Raw genomic sequence first — 19,004 nt, 5'->3', positions numbered from 1 at the left:
GCGGAGCAGGCTCGAAGGACCGAATGGCCGACTCCTGCTCCTATTTTCTATATTTCTATGATCAATCTTTCTAGTTTTCGTACCAACGTGGGTAACTTCACATTGCTCCACATTATATTCCATCTGCCATGTTCTTGCCCACTCACTTAACCAGTCTATGACCCGTTGCGGTCTCTTTGCATCCTCACATCTTACTTTCCCGCCTAGCTTTGTATCGTCAGCAAACTTGGACACATTACACTTGGACCCCTCATCCAAGTCATTGATGTAGACAGTGAATAGCTGAGGCCCAAGCACTGATCCTTGCGGTGCCCCACTAGTTACAGCCTGCCAACCCGAAAATGACCCGTTTATTCCTACTCTGTTGTCTGTCATAAGAACATAAGAATTAGGAGCAGGAGTAGGCCATAGGTCCCCTCGGGCCTGCCCTGCCAGTCTTGAAGATCATGGCTGATCTTCGACCTCAACTCCACCAATCCCCATAGCCCTTGATTCTCTTAATATCCAAAAATCTATCGATCTCAGCCTTGGAAGTACTCAACAACTCAGAATCCACAGCCATTTGGGGTACAGGATTCCAAAGATTCACAACCCTGAGTGAAGAAATTCCTTCTCATCTCAGTCTTAAAAGGCCGACCCCTTATCCCAAGACTCTGCCCCCTAGTTCTGGACCCTCCAGCCAGGGGAAACAACCTCTCAGAATCTTTTATGTTTCAATGTGACCACCTCTCATTCTTCTAACCTCCAACTTACTCAATCTCTGCTCATAGGACAAGCCAGGGATCAATCTAGTGAACCTTCGTTGCACGCCCTCTAAAAAGGTATGTGTGTCCTTTCTCAGATAAGGAGACCAAAACTGTGCACAGTACTCCAGGTGGGTCCATTAACCAATGCTCAACCCATGCGAATATATTACCCCCGACCCCAGGAGCCCTAGTTTTCTACGATAACCTCGTGTGACACCTTATCGAATGCTTTCTGAAAATCCAAATACACTACATCCACTGGTTCCCCCTCATCTACCCTGCCAGCTACATATAGAAACACAGAGGATAGAAGCAGGAGGCCATTCGGCCCCTCGAGCCTGCTCTGCCATTCAATGAGATCATGGCTGATCATCCAAATTCAGTACCCTGTCCCTGCCTTCTCCCCATATCCCTTGATCCCTTTAGCCTTAAGAAATATAACTCCTTCTTGAATATATTTAATGAATTGGCCTCTACTGCCTTCTGTGGTAGAGAATTCCACAGGTTCCCCACTCTCTGGGTGAAGAAATTCCTCCTCATCTCAGTCCTAAATGGCTTACCCCTTATCCTTAGTCTGTGACCCCTGGTTCTGGACTCCCCCGCCATCGGGAACATCCTTCCTGCATCTAGTCTGTCTAGTCCTGTTAGAATTTTCTAACTTTCAATGAGATTCCCTCTCATTCTTCTAAACTCCAGCAAATATAAGCCTAATCGACCCAATCTCTCCTCATACGCCATCCCAGGTATGAGCCTGGTGAATCTTCGCTGCACTCCCTCCATGGCAAGAACATCCTTCCTCAGATAAGGCGACCAAAACTGCACACAATACTCAAGATGTGGTCTCACCAAGGCCCTGTACGACTGCAGCAAGACATCCTTGCTCCTGTACTCGAACCCTCTTGCTATGAAGGCCAACATACCATTTGCCTTCTTAACCGCCTGCTACACCTGCATGCTTACCTTCAGCGACTGGTGCACAAGGACACCCAGGTCTCGTTGCACTTCCCCTTCTCCCAATCTATTGCCGTTCAGATAATAATCTGCCTTCCTGTTTTTGCCACCAAAGTGGATAACCTCGCATTTATCCACATTATAATGCATCTGTCATGCATCTGCCCAATCGCCCAACCTGTCCAAATCGTACTGGAGTTTCTCAGCATCCTCCTCACAGCACACACGCCCACCCAGCTTTGTGTCATCTGCAAACTTGGAGATATTACATCTAGTTGCCTCGTCTAGATCATATGTTACAACCTCAAAACACTAACAGATAGGATTTAACAACCGAATACGTACAGCCGCAGCTCTTCGAAGGTCTTGACGGAGTACAGCGGGGAGCTGGGGTCGTTCTGCAGCACCTCGACGCTATGGCTGGATTCGATCAGCGATTTCCGGATCAGCTTGTTCAAGAGGGACTGCATGGCGACGTCGACTGAGAGAGAGAGAGAGAGAGAGAGAACGGCAGTCAATACGCTACGTGGGGGTGCGGTTCACTGTTGTTATCCACCCCCTCAACCCACCCACACAGAGGTGTCGCTTCCTCCTCCACCGACCACCCCTGCTCCCCTCAGCACCAGACAGAGGGGATAAAGAGCACCTCACTCTGATGGGCGGGGACAGAGGGGTCAGACTCTGATCTTGCGCTCTCTGGCGACCTGTGGTCAAAACCCAGCCCCCCAGACAGCGGGGTCAAAGGACCTCCACTCCGACAAAGAGCGCCAAGCAATACCTTCGCTGTCGTCGTCGATCTCATTGTCATCATCGATCTCATTGTCATCATTGTTCCAGTCTCGCCCCAGAGATCCTGACGCCGGGAGAAGGAAAAGATTCGGTTACTGGCCAGATCCGTACGACTCATTCCAGCACCGACACCACAAAGGACACCGGGTGACGTCTACCCTCAGGTTCCAGCCCTGCCCTGGGAGTGTGTGATGGGACAGTGTAGAGGGAGCTTTACTCTGTATCTAACCCGTGCTGTACCTGCCCTGGGAGTGTTTGATGGGACAGTGTAGAGGGAGCTTTACTCTGTATCTAACCCGTGCTGTACCTGCCCTGGGAGTGTTTGATGGGACAGTGTAGCGGGAGCTTTACTCTGTATCTAACCCGTGCTGTACCTGCCCTGGGAGTGTTTGATGGGACAGTGTAGAGGGAGCTTTACTCTGTATCTAACCCGTGCTGTACCTGCCCTGGGAGTGTTTGATGGGACAGTGTAGAGGGAGCTTTACTCTGTATCTAACCCGTGCTGTACCTGCCCTGGGAGTGTTTGATGGGACAGTGCAGAGGGAGCTTTACTCTGTATCTAACCCGTGCTGTACCTGCCCTGGGAGCGTTTGATGGGACAGTGTAGAGGGAGCTTTACTCTGTATCTAACCCGTGCTGTACCTGCCCTGGGAGTGTTTGATGGGACAGTGTAGAGGGAGCTTTACTCTGTATCTAACCCGTGCTGTACCTGCCCTGGGAGTGTTTGATGGGACAGTGTAGAGGGAGCTTTACTCTGTATCTAACCCATGCTGTACCTGCCCTGGGAGTGTTTGATGGGACAGTGTAGAGGGAGCTTTACTCTGTATCTAACCCGTGCTGTACCTGCCCTGGGAGTGTTTGATGGGACAGTGTAGAGGGAGCTTTACTCTGTATCTAACCCGTGCTGTACCTGCCCTGGGAGTGTTTGATGGGACAATGTAGAGGGAGCTTTACTCTGTATCGAACCCGTGCTGTACCTGCCCTGGGAGTGTTTGATGGGACAGTGTAGAGGGAGCTTTACTCTGTATCTAACCCGTGCTGTACCTGCCCTGGGAGTGTTTGATGGGACAGTGTCGAGGGAGCTTTACTCTGTATCTAACCCGTGCTGTACCTGCCCTGGGAGTGTTTGATGGGACAGTGTAGAGGGAGCTTTACTCTGTATCTAACCCGGGCTGTACCTGCCCTGGGAGTGTTGGATGGGACAGTAGAGGGAGCTTTACTCTGTATCTAACCCGTGCTGTACCTGCCCTGGGAGTGTTTGATCAGACAGTGGCGAGGGAGCTTTACTCTGTATCTAACCCGTGCTGTACCTGCCCTGGGAGTGTTTGATGGGACAGTAGAGGGAGCTTTACTCTGTATCTAACCTGGGCTGTACCTGCCCTGGGAGTGTTTGATGGGACAGTGCAGAGGGTCCTTTACTCTGTATCTCACCCGTGCTGTACCTGCCCTGGGAGTGTTTGATGGGACAGTGGAGAGGGAGCTTCACTCTGTATCTAAGCAGTGCTGTACCTGCCCTGGGAGTGTTTGATGGGACAATGTAGAGGGAGCTTTACTCTGTATCTAACCCATGCTGTACCTGCCCTGGGAGTGTGTGATGGGACAGTGTAGAGGGAGCTTCACTGTGTATCTAACCCGTGCTGTATCTGCCCTGGGAGTGTTTGATGGGACAGTGTAGAGGGAGCTTCACTGTGTATCTAACCCGTGCTGTATCTGTCCTGGGAGTGTTTGATGGGACAGTGTAGAGGGAGCTTTACTCTGTATCTAACCCGTGCTGTACCTGCCCTGGGAGTGTTTGATGGGACAGTGTAGAGGGAGCTTTACTCTGTATCTAACCCGTGCTGTACCTGCCCTGGGAGTGTTTGATGGGACAGTGCAGAGGGAGCTTTACTCTGTATCTAACCCGTGCTGTACCTGCCCTGGGAGTGTTTGATGGGACAGTGTAGAGGGAGCTTAACTCTGTATCTAACCCGTGCTGTCCCTGCCCTGGGAGTGTTCGATGGGACAGTGTAGAGGGAGCTTTACTCTGTATCTAACCCGTGCTGTACCTGCCCTGGGAGTGTTTGATGGGACAGTGTAGAGGGAGCTTTACTCTGTATCTAACCCCGTGCTGTACCTGCCCTGGGAGTGCTTGATGGGACAGTGCAGAGGGAGTTTTACTCTGTATCTAACCCGTGCTGTACCTGCCCTGGGAGTGTTTGATGGGACAATGCAGAGGGAGCTTTACTCTGTATCTAACCCGTGCTGTACCTGCCCTGGGAGTGTTTGATGGGACAGTGTAGAGGGAGCTTTACTCTGTATCTAACCCGTGCTGAACCTGTCCTGGGAGTGTTTGATGGGACAGTGTAGAGGGAGTTTTACTCTGTATCTAACCCATGCTGTACCTGTCCTGGGAGTGTTTGATGGGACAGTGTAGAGGGAGCGTTACTGTGTATCTAACCCGTGCTGTACCTGTCCTGGGAGTGTTTGATGGGACAGTGTAGAGGGAGCTTTACTCTGTATCTAACCCGTGCTGTACCTGCCCTGGGAGTGTTTGATGGGACAGTGTAGAGGGAGCTTTACTCTGTATCTAACCCGTGCTGTACCTGTCCTGGGAGTATTTGATTGGACAGTGTAGAGGGAGCTTTACTCTGTATCTAACCCGTGCTGTACCTGCCCTGGGAGTGTTTGATGGGACAGTGTAGAGGGAGCTTTACTCTGTATCTAACCCGTGCTGTACCTGTCCTGGGAGTGTTTGATGGGACAGTGCAGAGGGAGTTTTACTCTGTATCTAACCCGTGCTGTACCTGTCCTGGGAGTGTTTGATGGGACAGTGTAGAGGGAGCTTTACTCTGAATCTAACCCGTGCTGTACCTGTCCTGCGAGTGTTTGATGGGACAGTGTAGAGGTAGCTTTACTCTGTATCTAACCCGTGCTGTACCTGCCCTGGGAGTGTTTGATGGAACAGTGTAGAGGGAGCTTTACTCTGTATCTAACCCGTGCTGTACCTGTCCTGGGAGTATTTGATTGGACAGTGTAGAGGGAGCTTTACTCTGTATCTAACCCGTGCTGTACCTGTCCTGGGAGTGTTTGATGGGACAATGCAGAGGGAGCTTTACTCTGTATCTAACCCGTGCTGTACCTGCCCTGGGAGTGTTTGATGGGACAGTGTAGAGGGAGCTTTACTCTGTATCTAACCCGTGCTGTACCTGTCCTGGGAGTGTTTGATGGGACAGTGTAGAGGGAGTTTTACTCTGTATCTAACCCGTGCTGTACCTGTCCTGGGAGTGTTTGATGGGACAGTGTAGAGGGAGCTTTACTCTGTATCTAACCCGTGCTGTACCTGTCCTGGGAGTGTTTGATGGGACAGTGTAGAGGGAGCTTTACTCTCTATCTAACCCGTGCTGAACCTGCCCTGGGAGTGTTTGATGGGACAGTGTCGAGGGAGCTTTACTCTGTATCTAACCCGTGCTGTACCTGTCCTGGGAGTATTTGATTGGACAGTGTAGAGGGAGCTTTACTCTGTATCTAACCCGTGCTGTACCTGCCCTGGGAGTGTTTGATGGGACAGTGTAGAGGGAGCTTTACTCTGTATCTAACCCGTGCTGTACCTGCCCTGGGAGTGTTTGATGGGACAATGCAGAGGGAGCTTTACTCTGTATCTCACCCGTGCTGTACCTGCCCTGGGAGTGTTTGATGGGACAGTGTAGAGGGAGCTTTACTCTGTATCTAACCCGTGCTGTACCTGTCCTGGGAGTGTTTGATGGGACAGTGTAGAGGGAGCTTTACTCTGTATCTAACACGTGCTGTACCTGTCCTGGGAGTGTTTGATGGGACAGTGTAGAGGGAGCTTTACTCTGTATCGAACCCGTGCTGTACCTGTCCTGGGAGTATTTGATTGGACAGTGTAGAGGGAGCTTTACTCTGTATCTAACCCATGCTGTACCTGCCCTGGGAGTGTTTGATGGGACAGTGTAGAGGGAGCTTTACTCTGTATCTAACCCGTGCTGTACCTGTCCTGGGAGTGTTTGATGGGACAGTGTAGAGGGAGCTTTACTCTGTATCTAACCCGTGCTGTACCTGTCCTGGGAGTATTTGATGGGACAGTGTAGAGGGAGCTTTACTCTGTATCTAACCCGTGCTGTACCTGCCCTGGGAGTGTTTGATGGGACAGTGTAGAGGGAGCTTTACTCTGTATCTAACCCGTGCTGTACCTGCCCTGGGAGTGTTTGATGGGACAGTGCAGAGGGACCTTCACTCTGTATCTAACCCGTGCTGTACCTGTCCTGGGAGTGTTTGATGGGACAGTGTAGAGGGAGCTTTACTCTGTATCTAACCCGTGCTGTACCTGCCCTGGGAGTGTTTGATGGGACAGTGCAGAGGGAGCTTTACTCTGTATCTAACCCGTGCTGTACCTGCCCTGGGAGTGTTTGATGGGACAGTGGAGAGGGAGTTTTACACTGTATCTAACCCGTGCTGTACCTGCCCTGGGAGTGTTTCATGGGACAATGCAGAGGGAGCTTTACTCTGTATCTAACCCGTGCTGTACCTGCCCTGGGAGTGTTTGATGGGACAGTGTAGAGGGAGCTTTACTCTGTATCTAACCCGTGCTGTACCTGTCCTGGGAGTGTTTGATGGGACAGTGTAGAGGGAGCTTTACTCTGTATCTAACACGTGCTGTACCTGTCCTGGGAGTGTTTGATGGGACAGTGTAGAGGGAGCTTTACTCTGTATCTAACCCGTGCTGTACCTGTCCTGGGAGTATTTGATTGGACAGTGTAGAGGGAGCTTTACTCTGTATCTAACCCATGCTGTACCTGCCCTGGGAGTGTTTGATGGGACAGTGTAGAGGGAGCTTTACTCTGTATCTAACCCGTGCTGTACCTGTCCTGGGAGTGTTTGATGGGACAGTGTAGAGGGAGCTTTACTCTGTATCTAACCCGTGCTGTACCTGTCCTGGGAGTATTTGATGGGACAGTGTAGAGGGAGCTTTACTCTGTATCTAACCCGTGCTGTACCTGCCCTGGGAGTGTTTGATGGGACAGTGTAGAGGGAGCTTTACTCTGTATCTAACCCGTGCTGTACCTGTCCTGGGAGTGTTTGATGGGACAGTGTAGAGGGAGCTTCACTCTGTATCTAACCCGTGCTGTACCTGCCCTGGGAGTGTTTGATGGGACAGTAGAGGGAGCTTTACTCTGTATCTAACCTGGGCTGTACCTGCCCTGGGAGTTTTTGATGGGACAGTGCAGAGGGTCCTTTACTCTGTATCTCACCCGTGCTGTACCTGCCCTGGGAGTGTTTGATGGGACAGTGCAGAGGGACCTTCACTCTGTATCTAACCCGTGCTGTACCTGCCCTTGGAGTGTTTGATGGGACAGTGGAGAGGGAGCTTTACTCTGTATCTAACCCGTGCTGTACCTGTCCTGGGAGTGTTTGATGGGACAGTGTAGAGGGAGCTTTACTCTGTATCTAACCAGTGCTGTACCTGCCCTGGGAGTGTTTGATGGGACAGTGTAGAGGGAGCTTTACTCTGTATCTAACCCCGTGCTGTACCTGCCCTGGGAGTGTTTGATGGGACAGTGCAGAGGGAGTTTTACTCTGTATCAAACCCGTGCTGTACCTGCCCTGGGAGTGTTTGATGGGACAATGCAGAAGGAGCTTTACTCTGTATCTAACCCGTGCTGTACCTGCCCTGGGAGTGTTTGATGGGACAGTGTAGAGGGAGCTTTACTATGTATCTAACCCGCGCTGTACCTGCCCTGGGAGTGTTTGATGGGACAGTGTAGAGGGAGCTTTACTCTGTATCTAACCCGTGCTGTACCTGCCCTGGGAGTGTTTGATGGGACAGTGTAGAGGGAGCTTTACTCTGTATCTAACCCGTGCTGTACCTGTCCTGGGAGTATTTGATTGGACAGTGTAGAGGGAGCTTTACTCTGTATCTAACCCGTGCTGTACCTGCCCTGGGAGTGTTTGATGGGACAGTGTAGAGGGAGCTTTACTCTGTATCTAACCCGTGCTGTACCTGTCCTGGGAGTGTTTGATGGGACAGTGTAGAGGGAGCTTTACTCTGTATCTAACCCGTGCTGTACCTGTCCTGGGAGTATTTGATGGGACAGTGTAAAGGGAGCTTTACTCGGTATCTAACCCGTGCTGTACCTGCCCTGGGAGTGTTTGATGGGACAGTGTAGAGGGAGCTTTACTCTGTATCTAACCCGTGCTGTACCCGTCCTGGGAGTGTTTGATGGGACAGTGTAGAGGGAGCATTACTCTGTATCTAACCCGTGCTGTACCTGCCCTGGGAGTGTTTGATGGGACAGTAGAGGTTGCTTTACTCTGTATCTAACCTGGGCTGCACCTGCCCTGGGAGTGTTTGATGGGACAGTGCAGAGGGTCCTTTACTCTGTATCTCACCCGTGCTGTACCTGCCCTGGGAGTGCTTGATCGGACAGTGGAGAGGGAGCTTTACTCTGTATCTAACCAGTGCTGTACCTGCCCTGGGAGTGTTTGATGGGACAGTGCAGAGGGACCTTTAATCTGTATCTAACCCGTGCTGTACCTGCCCTGGGAGTGTTTGATGGGACAGTGGAGAGGGAGTTTTACTCTGTATCTAACCCGTGCTGTACCTGCCCTGGGAGTGTTTGATGGGACAGTGGAGAGGGAGCTTTACTCTGTATCTAACCCGTGCTGTACCTGCCCTGGGAGTGTTTGATGGGACAGTGCAGACGGAGCTTTACTCTGTATCTAACCCGTGCTGTACCTGCCCTGGGAGTGTGTGATGGGACAGTGTAGAGGGAGCTTTACTCTGTATCTAACCCGTGCTGTACCTGCCCTGGGAGTGTTTGATGGGACAGTGTAGAGGGAGCTTTACTCTGTATCTAACCCGTGCTGTACCTGCCCTGGGAGTGTTTGATGGGACAGTGTAGAGGGAGCTTAACTCTGTATCTAACCCATGCTGTACCTGCCCTGGGAGTGTTTGATGGGACAGTGTAGAGGGAGCTTTACTCTGTATCTAACCCATGCTGTACCTGCCCTGGGAGTGTTTGATGGGACAGTGTAGACAGAGCTTTACTCTGTATCTAACCCGTGCTGTACCTGCCCTGGGAGTGTGTGATGGGACAGTGTAGAGGGAGCTTCACTGTGTATCTAACCCGTGCTGTATCTGTCCTGGGAGTGTTTGATGGGACAGTGTAGAGGGAGCTTTACTCTGTATCTAACCCGTGCTGTACCTGCCCTGGGAGTGTTTGATGGGACAGTGTAGAGGGAGCTTTACTCTGTATCTAACCCGTGCTGTACCTGCCCTGGGAGTGTTTGATGGCACAGTGTAGAGGGAGCTTTACTCTGTATCTAACCCGTGCTGTACCTGTCCTGGGAGTGTTTGATGGGACAGTGAAGAGGGAGCTTTACTCTGTATCTAACCCGTGCTGTACCTGTCCTGGGAGTATTTGATTGGACAGTGTAGAGGGAGCTTTACTCTGTATCAAACCCGTGCTGTACCTGCCCTGGGAGTGTTTGATGGGACAGTGTAGAGGGAGCTTTACTCTGTATCTAACCCGTGCTGTACCTGTCCTGGGAGTGTTTGATGGGACAGTGTAGAGGGAGTTTTACTCTGTATCTAACCCGTGCTGTACCTGCCCTGGGAGTGTTTGATGGGACAGTGTAGAGGGAGCTTTACTCTGTATCTAGCCCGTGCTGTACCTGTCCTGGGAGTGTTTGATGGGACAGTGTAGAGGGAGCTTTACTCTGTATCTAACCCCGTGCTGTACCTGCCCTGGGAGTGTTTGATGTGACAGTGTAGAGGGAGTTTTACTCTGTATCTAACCCGTGCTGTACCTGCCCTGGGAGTGTTTGATGGGACAATGCAGAAGGAGCTTTACTCTGTATCTAACCCGTGCTGTACCTGCCCTGGGAGTGTTTGATGGGACAGTGTAGAGGGAGCTTTACTCTGTATCTAACCCGTGCTGTACCTGTCCTGGGAGTGTTTGATGGGACAGTGTAGAGGGAGTTTTACTCTGTATCTAACCCGTGCTGCACCTGTCCTGGGAGTGTTTGATGGGACAGTGGAGAGGGAGCTTTACTCTGTATCTAACCCGTGCTGTACCTGTCCTGGGAGTGTTTGATGGGACAGTGTAGAGGGAGCTTTACTCTGTATCTAACCAGTGCTGTACCTGCCCTGGGAGTGTTTGATGGGACAGTGTAGAGGGAGCTTTACTCTGTATCTAACCCATGCTGTACCTGCCCTGGGAGTGTTTGATGGGACAGTGTAGACGGAGCTTTACTCTGTATCTAACCCGTGCTGTACCTGCCCTGGGAGTGTGTGATGGGACAGTGTAGAGGGAGCTTCACTGTGTACTTAACCCGTGCTGTATCTGTCCTGGGAGTGTTTGATGGGACAGTGTAGAGGGAGCTTTACTCTGTATCTAACCCGTGCTGTACCTGCCCTGGGAGTGTTTGATGGGACAGTGTAGAGGGAGCTTTACTCTGTATCTAACCCGTGCTGTACCTACCCTGGGAGTGTTTGATGGGACAGTGTAGAGGGAGCTTTACTCTGTATCTAACCCGTGCTGTACCTGCCCTGGGAGTGTTTGATGGGACAGTGTAGACGGAGCTTTACTCTGTATCTAACCCGTGCTGTACCTGCCCTGGGAGTGTTTGATGGGACAGTGTAGACGGAGCTTTACTCTGTATCTAACCCGTGCTGTACCTGCCCTGGGAGTGTGTGATGGGACAGTGCAGAGGGAGCTTTACTCTGTATCTAACCCATGCTGTACCTGCCCTGGGAGTGTTTGATGGGACAGTGTAGACGGAGCTTTACTCTGTATCTAACCCGTGCTGTACCTGCCCTGGGAGTGTGTGATGGGACAGTGCAGAGGGAGCTTCACTGTGTACTTAACCCGTGCTGTATCTGTCCTGGGAGTGTTTGATGGGACAGTGTAGAGGGAGCTTTACTCTGTATCTAACCCGTGCTGTACCTGCCCTGGGAGTGTTTGATGGGACAGTGTAGAGGGAGCTTTACTCTGTATCTAACCCCGTGCTGTACCTGCCCTGGGAGTGTTTGATGGGACAGTGCAGAGGGAGTTTTACTCTGTATCAAACCCGTGCTGTACCTGCCCTGGGAGTGTTTGATGGGACAATGCAGAAGGAGCTTTACTCTGTATCTAACCCGTGCTGTACCTGCCCTGGGAGTGTTTGATGGGACAGTGTAGAGGGAGCTTTACTATGTATCTAACCCGCGCTGTACCTGCCCTGGGAGTGTTTGATGGGACAGTGTAGAGGGAGCTTTACTCTGTATCTAACCCGTGCTGTACCTGCCCTGGGAGTGTTTGATGGGACAGTGTAGAGGGAGCTTTACTCTGTATCTAACCCGTGCTGTACCTGTCCTGGGAGTATTTGATTGGACAGTGTAGAGGGAGCTTTACTCTGTATCTAACCCGTGCTGTACCTGCCCTGGGAGTGTTTGATGGGACAGTGTAGAGGGAGCTTTACTCTGTATCTAACCCGTGCTGTACCTGTCCTGGGAGTGTTTGATGGGACAGTGTAGAGGGAGCTTTACTCTGTATCTAACCCGTGCTGTACCTGTCCTGGGAGTATTTGATGGGACAGTGTAAAGGGAGCTTTACTCGGTATCTAACCCGTGCTGTACCTGCCCTGGGAGTGTTTGATGGGACAGTGTAGAGGGAGCTTTACTCTGTATCTAACCCGTGCTGTACCCGTCCTGGGAGTGTTTGATGGGACAGTGTAGAGGGAGCATTACTCTGTATCTAACCCGTGCTGTACCTGCCCTGGGAGTGTTTGATGGGACAGTAGAGGTTGCTTTACTCTGTATCTAACCTGGGCTGCACCTGCCCTGGGAGTGTTTGATGGGACAGTGCAGAGGGTCCTTTACTCTGTATCTCACCCGTGCTGTACCTGCCCAGGGAGTGCTTGATCGGACAGTGGAGAGGGAGCTTTACTCTGTATCTAACCAGTGCTGTACCTGCCCTGGGAGTGTTTGATGGGACAGTGCAGAGGGACCTTTAATCTGTATCTAACCCGTGCTGTACCTGCCCTGGGAGTGTTTGATGGGACAGTGGAGAGGGAGTTTTACTCTGTATCTAACCCGTGCTGTACCTGCCCTGGGAGTGTTTGATGGGACAGTGGAGAGGGAGCTTTACTCTGTATCTAACCCGTGCTGTACCTGCCCTGGGAGTGTTTGATGGGACAGTGCAGACGGAGCTTTACTCTGTATCTAACCCGTGCTGTACCTGCCCTGGGAGTGTGTGATGGGACAGTGTAGAGGGAGCTTTACTCTGTATCTAACCCGTGCTGTACCTGCCCTGGGAGTGTTTGATGGGACAGTGTAGAGGGAGCTTTACTCTGTATCTAACCCGTGCTGTACCTGCCCTGGGAGTGTTTGATGGGACAGTGTAGAGGGAGCTTAACTCTGTATCTAACCCATGCTGTAGCTGCCCTGGGAGTGTTTGATGGGACAGTGTAGAGGGAGCTTTACTCTGTATCTAACCCATGCTGTACCTGCCCTGGGAGTGTTTGATGGGACAGTGTAGACAGAGCTTTACTCTGTATCTAACCCGTGCTGTACCTGCCCTGGGAGTGTGTGATGGGACAGTGTAGAGGGAGCTTCACTGTGTATCTAACCCGTGCTGTATCTGTCCTGGGAGTGTTTGATGGGACAGTGTAGAGGGAGCTTTACTCTGTATCTAACCCGTGCTGTACCTGCCCTGGGAGTGTTTGATGGGACAGTGTAGAGGGAGCTTTACTCTGTATCTAACCCGTGCTGTACCTGCCCTGGGAGTGTTTGATGGCACAGTGTAGAGGGAGCTTTACTCTGTATCTAACCCGTGCTGTACCTGTCCTGGGAGTGTTTGATGGGACAGTGAAGAGGGAGCTTTACTCTGTATCTAACCCGTGCTGTACCTGTCCTGGGAGTATTTGATTGGACAGTGTAGAGGGAGCTTTACTCTGTATCAAACCCGTGCTGTACCTGCCCTGGGAGTGTTTGATGGGACAGTGTAGAGGGAGCTTTACTCTGTATCTAACCCGTGCTGTACCTGTCCTGGGAGTGTTTGATGGGACAGTGTAGAGGGAGTTTTACTCTGTATCTAACCCGTGCTGTACCTGCCCTGGGAGTGTTTGATGGGACAGTGTAGAGGGAGCTTTACTCTGTATCTAGCCCGTGCTGTACCTGTCCTGGGAGTGTTTGATGGGACAGTGTAGAGGGAGCTTTACTCTGTATCTAACCCCGTGCTGTACCTGCCCTGGGAGTGTTTGATGGGACAGTGTAGAGGGAGTTTTACTCTGTATCTAACCCGTGCTGTACCTGCCCTGGGAGTGTTTGATGGGACAATGCAGAAGGAGCTTTACTCTGTATCTAACCCGTGCTGTACCTGCCCTGGGAGTGTTTGATGGGACAGTGTAGAGGGAGCTTTACTCTGTATCTAACCCGTGCTGTACCTGTCCTGGGAGTGTTTGATGGGACAGTGTAGAGGGAGTTTTACTCTGTATCTAACCCGTGCTGCACCTGTCCTGGGAGTGTTTGATGGGACAGTGGAGAGGGAGCTTTACTCTGTATCTAACCCGTGCTGTACCTGTCCTGGGAGTGTTTGATGGGACAGTGTAGAGGGAGCTTTACTCTGTATCTAACCAGTGCTGTACCTGCCCTGGGAGTGTTTGATGGGACAGTGTAGAGGGAGCTTTACTCTGTATCTAACCCATGCTGTACCTGCCCTGGGAGTGTTTGATGGGACAGTGTAGACGGAGCTTTACTCTGTATCTAACCCGTGCTGTACCTGCCCTGGGAGTGTTTGATGGGACAGTGTAGAGGGAGCTTAACTCTGTATCTAACCCGTGCTGTACCTGCCCTGGGAGTGTTCGATGGGACAGTGTAGAGGGAGCTTTACTCTGTATCTAACCCGTGCTGTACCTGCCCTGGGAGTGTTTGATGGGACAGTGTAGAGGGAGCTTTACTCTGTATCTAACCCCGTGCTGTACCTGCCCTGGGAGTGTTTGATGGGACAGTGTAGAGGGAGTTTCACTCTGTATCTAACCCGTGCTGTACCTGCCCTGGGAGTGTTTGATGGGACAATGCAGAGGGAGCTTTACTCTGTATCTAACCCGTGCTGTACCCGTCCTGGGAGTGTTTGATGGGACAGTGTAGAGGGAGCATTACTCTGTATCTAACCCGTGCTGTACCTGCCCTGGGAGTGTTTGATGGGACAGTAGAGGTAGCTTTACTCTGTATCTAACTTGGGCTGCACCTGCCCTGGGAGTGTTTGATGGGACAGTGCAGAGGGTCCTTTACTCTGTATCTCACCCGTGCTGTACCTGCCCTGGGAGTGCTTGATCGGACAGTGGAGAGGGAGCTTTACTCTGTATCTAACCAGTGCTGTACCTGCCCTGGGAGTGTTTGATGGGACAGTGCAGAGGGACCTTTAATCTGTATCTAACCCGTGCTGTACCTGCCCTGGGAGTGTTTGATGGGACAGTGGAGAGGGAGTTTTACTCTGTATCTAACCCGTGCTGTACCTGCCCTGGGAGTGTTTGATGGGACAGTGGAGAGGGAGCTTTACTCTGTATCTAAACCGTGCTGTACCTGTCCTGGGAGTGTTTGATGGGACAGTGTAGAGGGAGCTTTACTCTCTATCTAACCAGTGCTGTACCTGCCCTGGGAGTGTTTGATGGGACAGTGTAGAGGGAGCTTTACTCTGTATCTAACCCATGCTGTACCTGCCCTGGGAGTGTTTGATGGGACAGTGCAGACGGAGCTTTACTCTGTATCTAACCCGTGCTGTACCTGCCCTGGGAGTGTGTGATGGGACAGTGTAGAGGGAGCTTCACTGTGTATCTAACCCGTGCTGTATCTGTCCTGGGAGTGTTTGATGGGACAGTGTCGAGGGAGCTTTACTCTGTATCTAACCCGTGCTGTACCTGCCCTGGGAGTGTTTGATGGGACAGTGTAGAGGGAGCTTTACTCTGTATCTAACCCGTGCTGTACCTGCCCTGGGAGTGTTTGATGGGACAGTGCAGAGGGAGCTTTACTCTGTATCTAACCCATGCTGTACCTGCCCTGGGAGTGTTTGATGGGACAGTGTAGACGGAGCTTTACTCTGTATCTAACCCGTGCTGTACCTGCCCTGGGAGTGTGTGATGGGACAGTGTAGAGGGAGCTTCACTGTGTATCAAACCCGTGCTGTACCTGCCCTGGGAGTGTTTGATGGGACAGTGCAGAGGGAGCTTTACTCTGTATCTAACCCGTGCTGTACCTGTCCTGGGAGTGTTTGATGGGACAGTGTAGAGGGAGTTTTACTCTGTATCTAACCCGTGCTGTACCTGTCCTGGGAGTGTTTGATGGGACAGTGTAGAGGGAGCTTTACTCTGTATCTAGCCCGTGCTGTACCTGTCCTGGGAGTGTTTGATGGGACAGTGTAGAGGGAGCTTTACTCTGTATCTAACCCCGTGCTGTACCTGCCCTGGGAGTGTTTGATGGGACAGTGTAGAGGGAGCTTTACTCTGTATCTAACCCGTGCTGTACCTGTCCTGGGAGTGTTTGATGGGACAGTGTAGAGGGAGTTTTACTCTGTATCTAACCCGTGCTGCACCTGTCCTGGGAGTGTTTGATGGGACAGTGGAGAGGGAGCTTTACTCTGTATCTAACCCGTGCTGTACCTGTCCTGGGAGTGTTTGATGGGACAGTGTAGAGGGAGCTTCACTGTGTACTTAACCCGTGCTGTATCTGTCCTGGGAGTGTTTGATGGGACAGTGTAGAGGGAGCTTTACTCTGTATCTAACCCGTGCTGTACCTGCCCTGGGAGTGTTTGATGGGACAGTGCAGACGGAGCTTTACTCTGTATCTAACCCGTGCTGTACCTGCCCTGGGACTGTGTGATGGGACAGTGTAGAGGGAGCTTTACTCTGTATCTAACCCGTGCTGTACCTGCCCTGGGAGTGTTTGATGGGACAGTGTAGAGGGAGCTTTACTCTGTATCTAACCCGTGCTGTACCTGCCCTGGGAGTGTTTGATGGGACAGTGTAGAGGGAGCTTAACTCTGTATCTAACCCATGCTGTACCTGCCCTGGGAGTGTTTGATGGGACAGTGTAGAGGGAGCTTTACTCTGTATCTAACCCATGCTGTACCTGCCCTGGGAGTGTTTGATGGGACAGTGTAGACAGAGCTTTACTCTGTATCTAACCCGTGCTGTACCTGCCCTGGGAGTGTGTGATGGGACAGTGTAGAGGGAGCTTCACTGTGTATCTAACCCGTGCTGTATCTGTCCTGGGAGTGTTTGATGGGACAGTGTAGAGGGAGCTTTACTCTGTATCTAACCCGTGCTGTACCTGCCCTGGGAGTGTTTGATGGGACAGTGTAGAGGGAGCTTTACTCTGTATCTAACCCGTGCTGTACCTGCCCTGGGAGTGTTTGATGGCACAGTGTAGAGGGAGCTTTACTCTGTATCTAACCCGTGCTGTACCTGTCCTGGGAGTGTTTGATGGGACAGTGAAGAGGGAGCTTTACTCTGTATCTAACCCGTGCTGTACCTGTCCTGGGAGTATTTGATTGGACAGTGTAGAGGGAGCTTTACTCTGTATCAAACCCGTGCTGTACCTGCCCTGGGAGTGTTTGATGGGACAGTGTAGAGGGAGCTTTACTCTGTATCTAACCCGTGCTGTACCTGTCCTGGGAGTGTTTGATGGGACAGTGTAGAGGGAGTTTTACTCTGTATCTAACCCGTGCTGTACCTGCCCTGGGAGTGTTTGATGGGACAGTGTAGAGGGAGCTTTACTCTGTATCTAGCCCGTGCTGTACCTGTCCTGGGAGTGTTTGATGGGACAGTGTAGAGGGAGCTTTACTCTGTATCTAACCCCGTGCTGTACCTGCCCTGGGAGTGTTTGATGGGACAGTGTAGAGGGAGTTTTACTCTGTATCTAACCCGTGCTGTACCTGCCCTGGGAGTGTTTGATGGGACAATGCAGAAGGAGCTTTACTCTGTATCTAACCCGTGCTGTACCTGCCCTGGGAGTGTTTGATGGGACAGTGTAGAGGGAGCTTTACTCTGTATCTAACCCGTGCTGTACCTGTCCTGGGAGTGTTTGATGGGACAGTGTAGAGGGAGTTTTACTCTGTATCTAACCCGTGCTGCACCTGTCCTGGGAGTGTTTGATGGGACAGTGGAGAGGGAGCTTTACTCTGTATCTAACCCGTGCTGTACCTGTCCTGGGAGTGTTTGATGGGACAGTGTAGAGGGAGCTTTACTCTGTATCTAACCAGTGCTGTACCTGCCCTGGGAGTGTTTGATGGGACAGTGTAGAGGGAGCTTTACTCTGTATCTAACCCATGCTGTACCTGCCCTGGGAGTGTTTGATGGGACAGTGTAGACGGAGCTTTACTCTGTATCTAACCCGTGCTGTACCTGCCCTGGGAGTGTGTGATGGGACAGTGTAGAGGGAGCTTCACTGTGTACTTAACCCGTGCTGTATCTGTCCTGGGAGTGTTTGATGGGACAGTGTAGAGGGAGCTTTACTCTGTATCTAACCCGTGCTGTACCTGCCCTGGGAGTGTTTGATGGGACAGTGTAGAGGGAGCTTTACTCTGTATCTAACCCGTGCTGTACCTACCCTGGGAGTGTTTGATGGGACAGTGTAGAGGGAGCTTTACTCTGTATCTAACCCGTGCTGTACCTGCCCTGGGAGTGTTTGATGGGACAGTGTAGAGGGAGCTTAACTCTGTATCTAACCCGTGCTGTACCTGCCCTGGGAGTGTTCGATGGGACAGTGTAGAGGGAGCTTTACTCTGTATCTAACCCGTGCTGTACCTGCCCTGGGAGTGTTTGATGGGACAGTGTAGAGGGAGCTTTACTCTGTATCTAACCCCGTGCTGTACCTGCCCTGGGAGTGTTTGATGGGACAGTGTAGAGGGAGTTTCACTCTGTATCTAACCCGTGCTGTACCTGCCCTGGGAGTGTTTGATGGGACAATGCAGAGGGAGCTTTACTCTGTATCTAACCCGTGCTGTACCCGTCCTGGGAGTGTTTGATGGGACAGTGTAGAGGGAGCATTACTCTGTATCTAACCCGTGCTGTACCTGCCCTGGGAGTGTTTGATGGGACAGTAGAGGTAGCTTTACTCTGTATCTAACCTGGGCTGCACCTGCCCTGGGAGTGTTTGATGGGACAGTGCAGAGGGTCCTTTACTCTGTATCTCACCCGTGCTGTACCTGCCCTGGGAGTGCTTGATCGGACAGTGGAGAGGGAGCTTTACTCTGTATCTAACCAGTGCTGTACCTGCCCTGGGAGTGTTTGATGGGACAGTGCAGAGGGACCTTTAATCTGTATCTAACCCGTGCTGTACCTGCCCTGGGAGTGTTTGATGGGACAGTGGAGAGGGAGTTTTACTCTGTATCTAACCCGTGCTGTACCTGCCCTGGGAGTGTTTGATGGGACAGTGGAGAGGGAGCTTTACTCTGTATCTAAACCGTGCTGTACCTGTCCTGGGAGTGTTTGATGGGACAGTGTAGAGGGAGCTTTACTCTCTATCTAACCAGTGCTGTACCT

At 51.5% G+C, this 19,004-nt stretch overlaps 1 protein-coding gene across 1 annotated transcript in view; it reads right to left on the bottom strand.

Moving 5' to 3' along the window:
* Window positions 1-19,004, bottom strand: part of LOC147091301 (ATP-dependent RNA helicase DDX19A-like) — a 75,712-nt gene that overhangs the window by 42,826 nt on the left and 13,882 nt on the right. The window contains exons 2-3 of the mRNA XM_085976723.1: window positions 2,476-2,550; window positions 2,043-2,178 (exon numbers count right to left, since the gene is read on the bottom strand). Coding sequence (XP_085832849.1) covers window positions 2,043-2,167 — 125 coding nt within the window. The 5' untranslated portion in view covers window positions 2,168-2,178; window positions 2,476-2,550. The remainder of the gene's footprint in view (window positions 1-2,042; window positions 2,179-2,475; window positions 2,551-19,004) is intronic.

Source organism: Somniosus microcephalus, unplaced genomic scaffold (assembly GCF_052327205.1).
Source record: "Somniosus microcephalus isolate GS21.2 unplaced genomic scaffold, FLI_Smic_1.0 unresolved_chr3, whole genome shotgun sequence".
NCBI lineage: Eukaryota > Metazoa > Chordata > Chondrichthyes > Squaliformes > Somniosidae > Somniosus > Somniosus microcephalus.
This window is presented reverse-complemented; position numbering and strand designations above follow the sequence as displayed.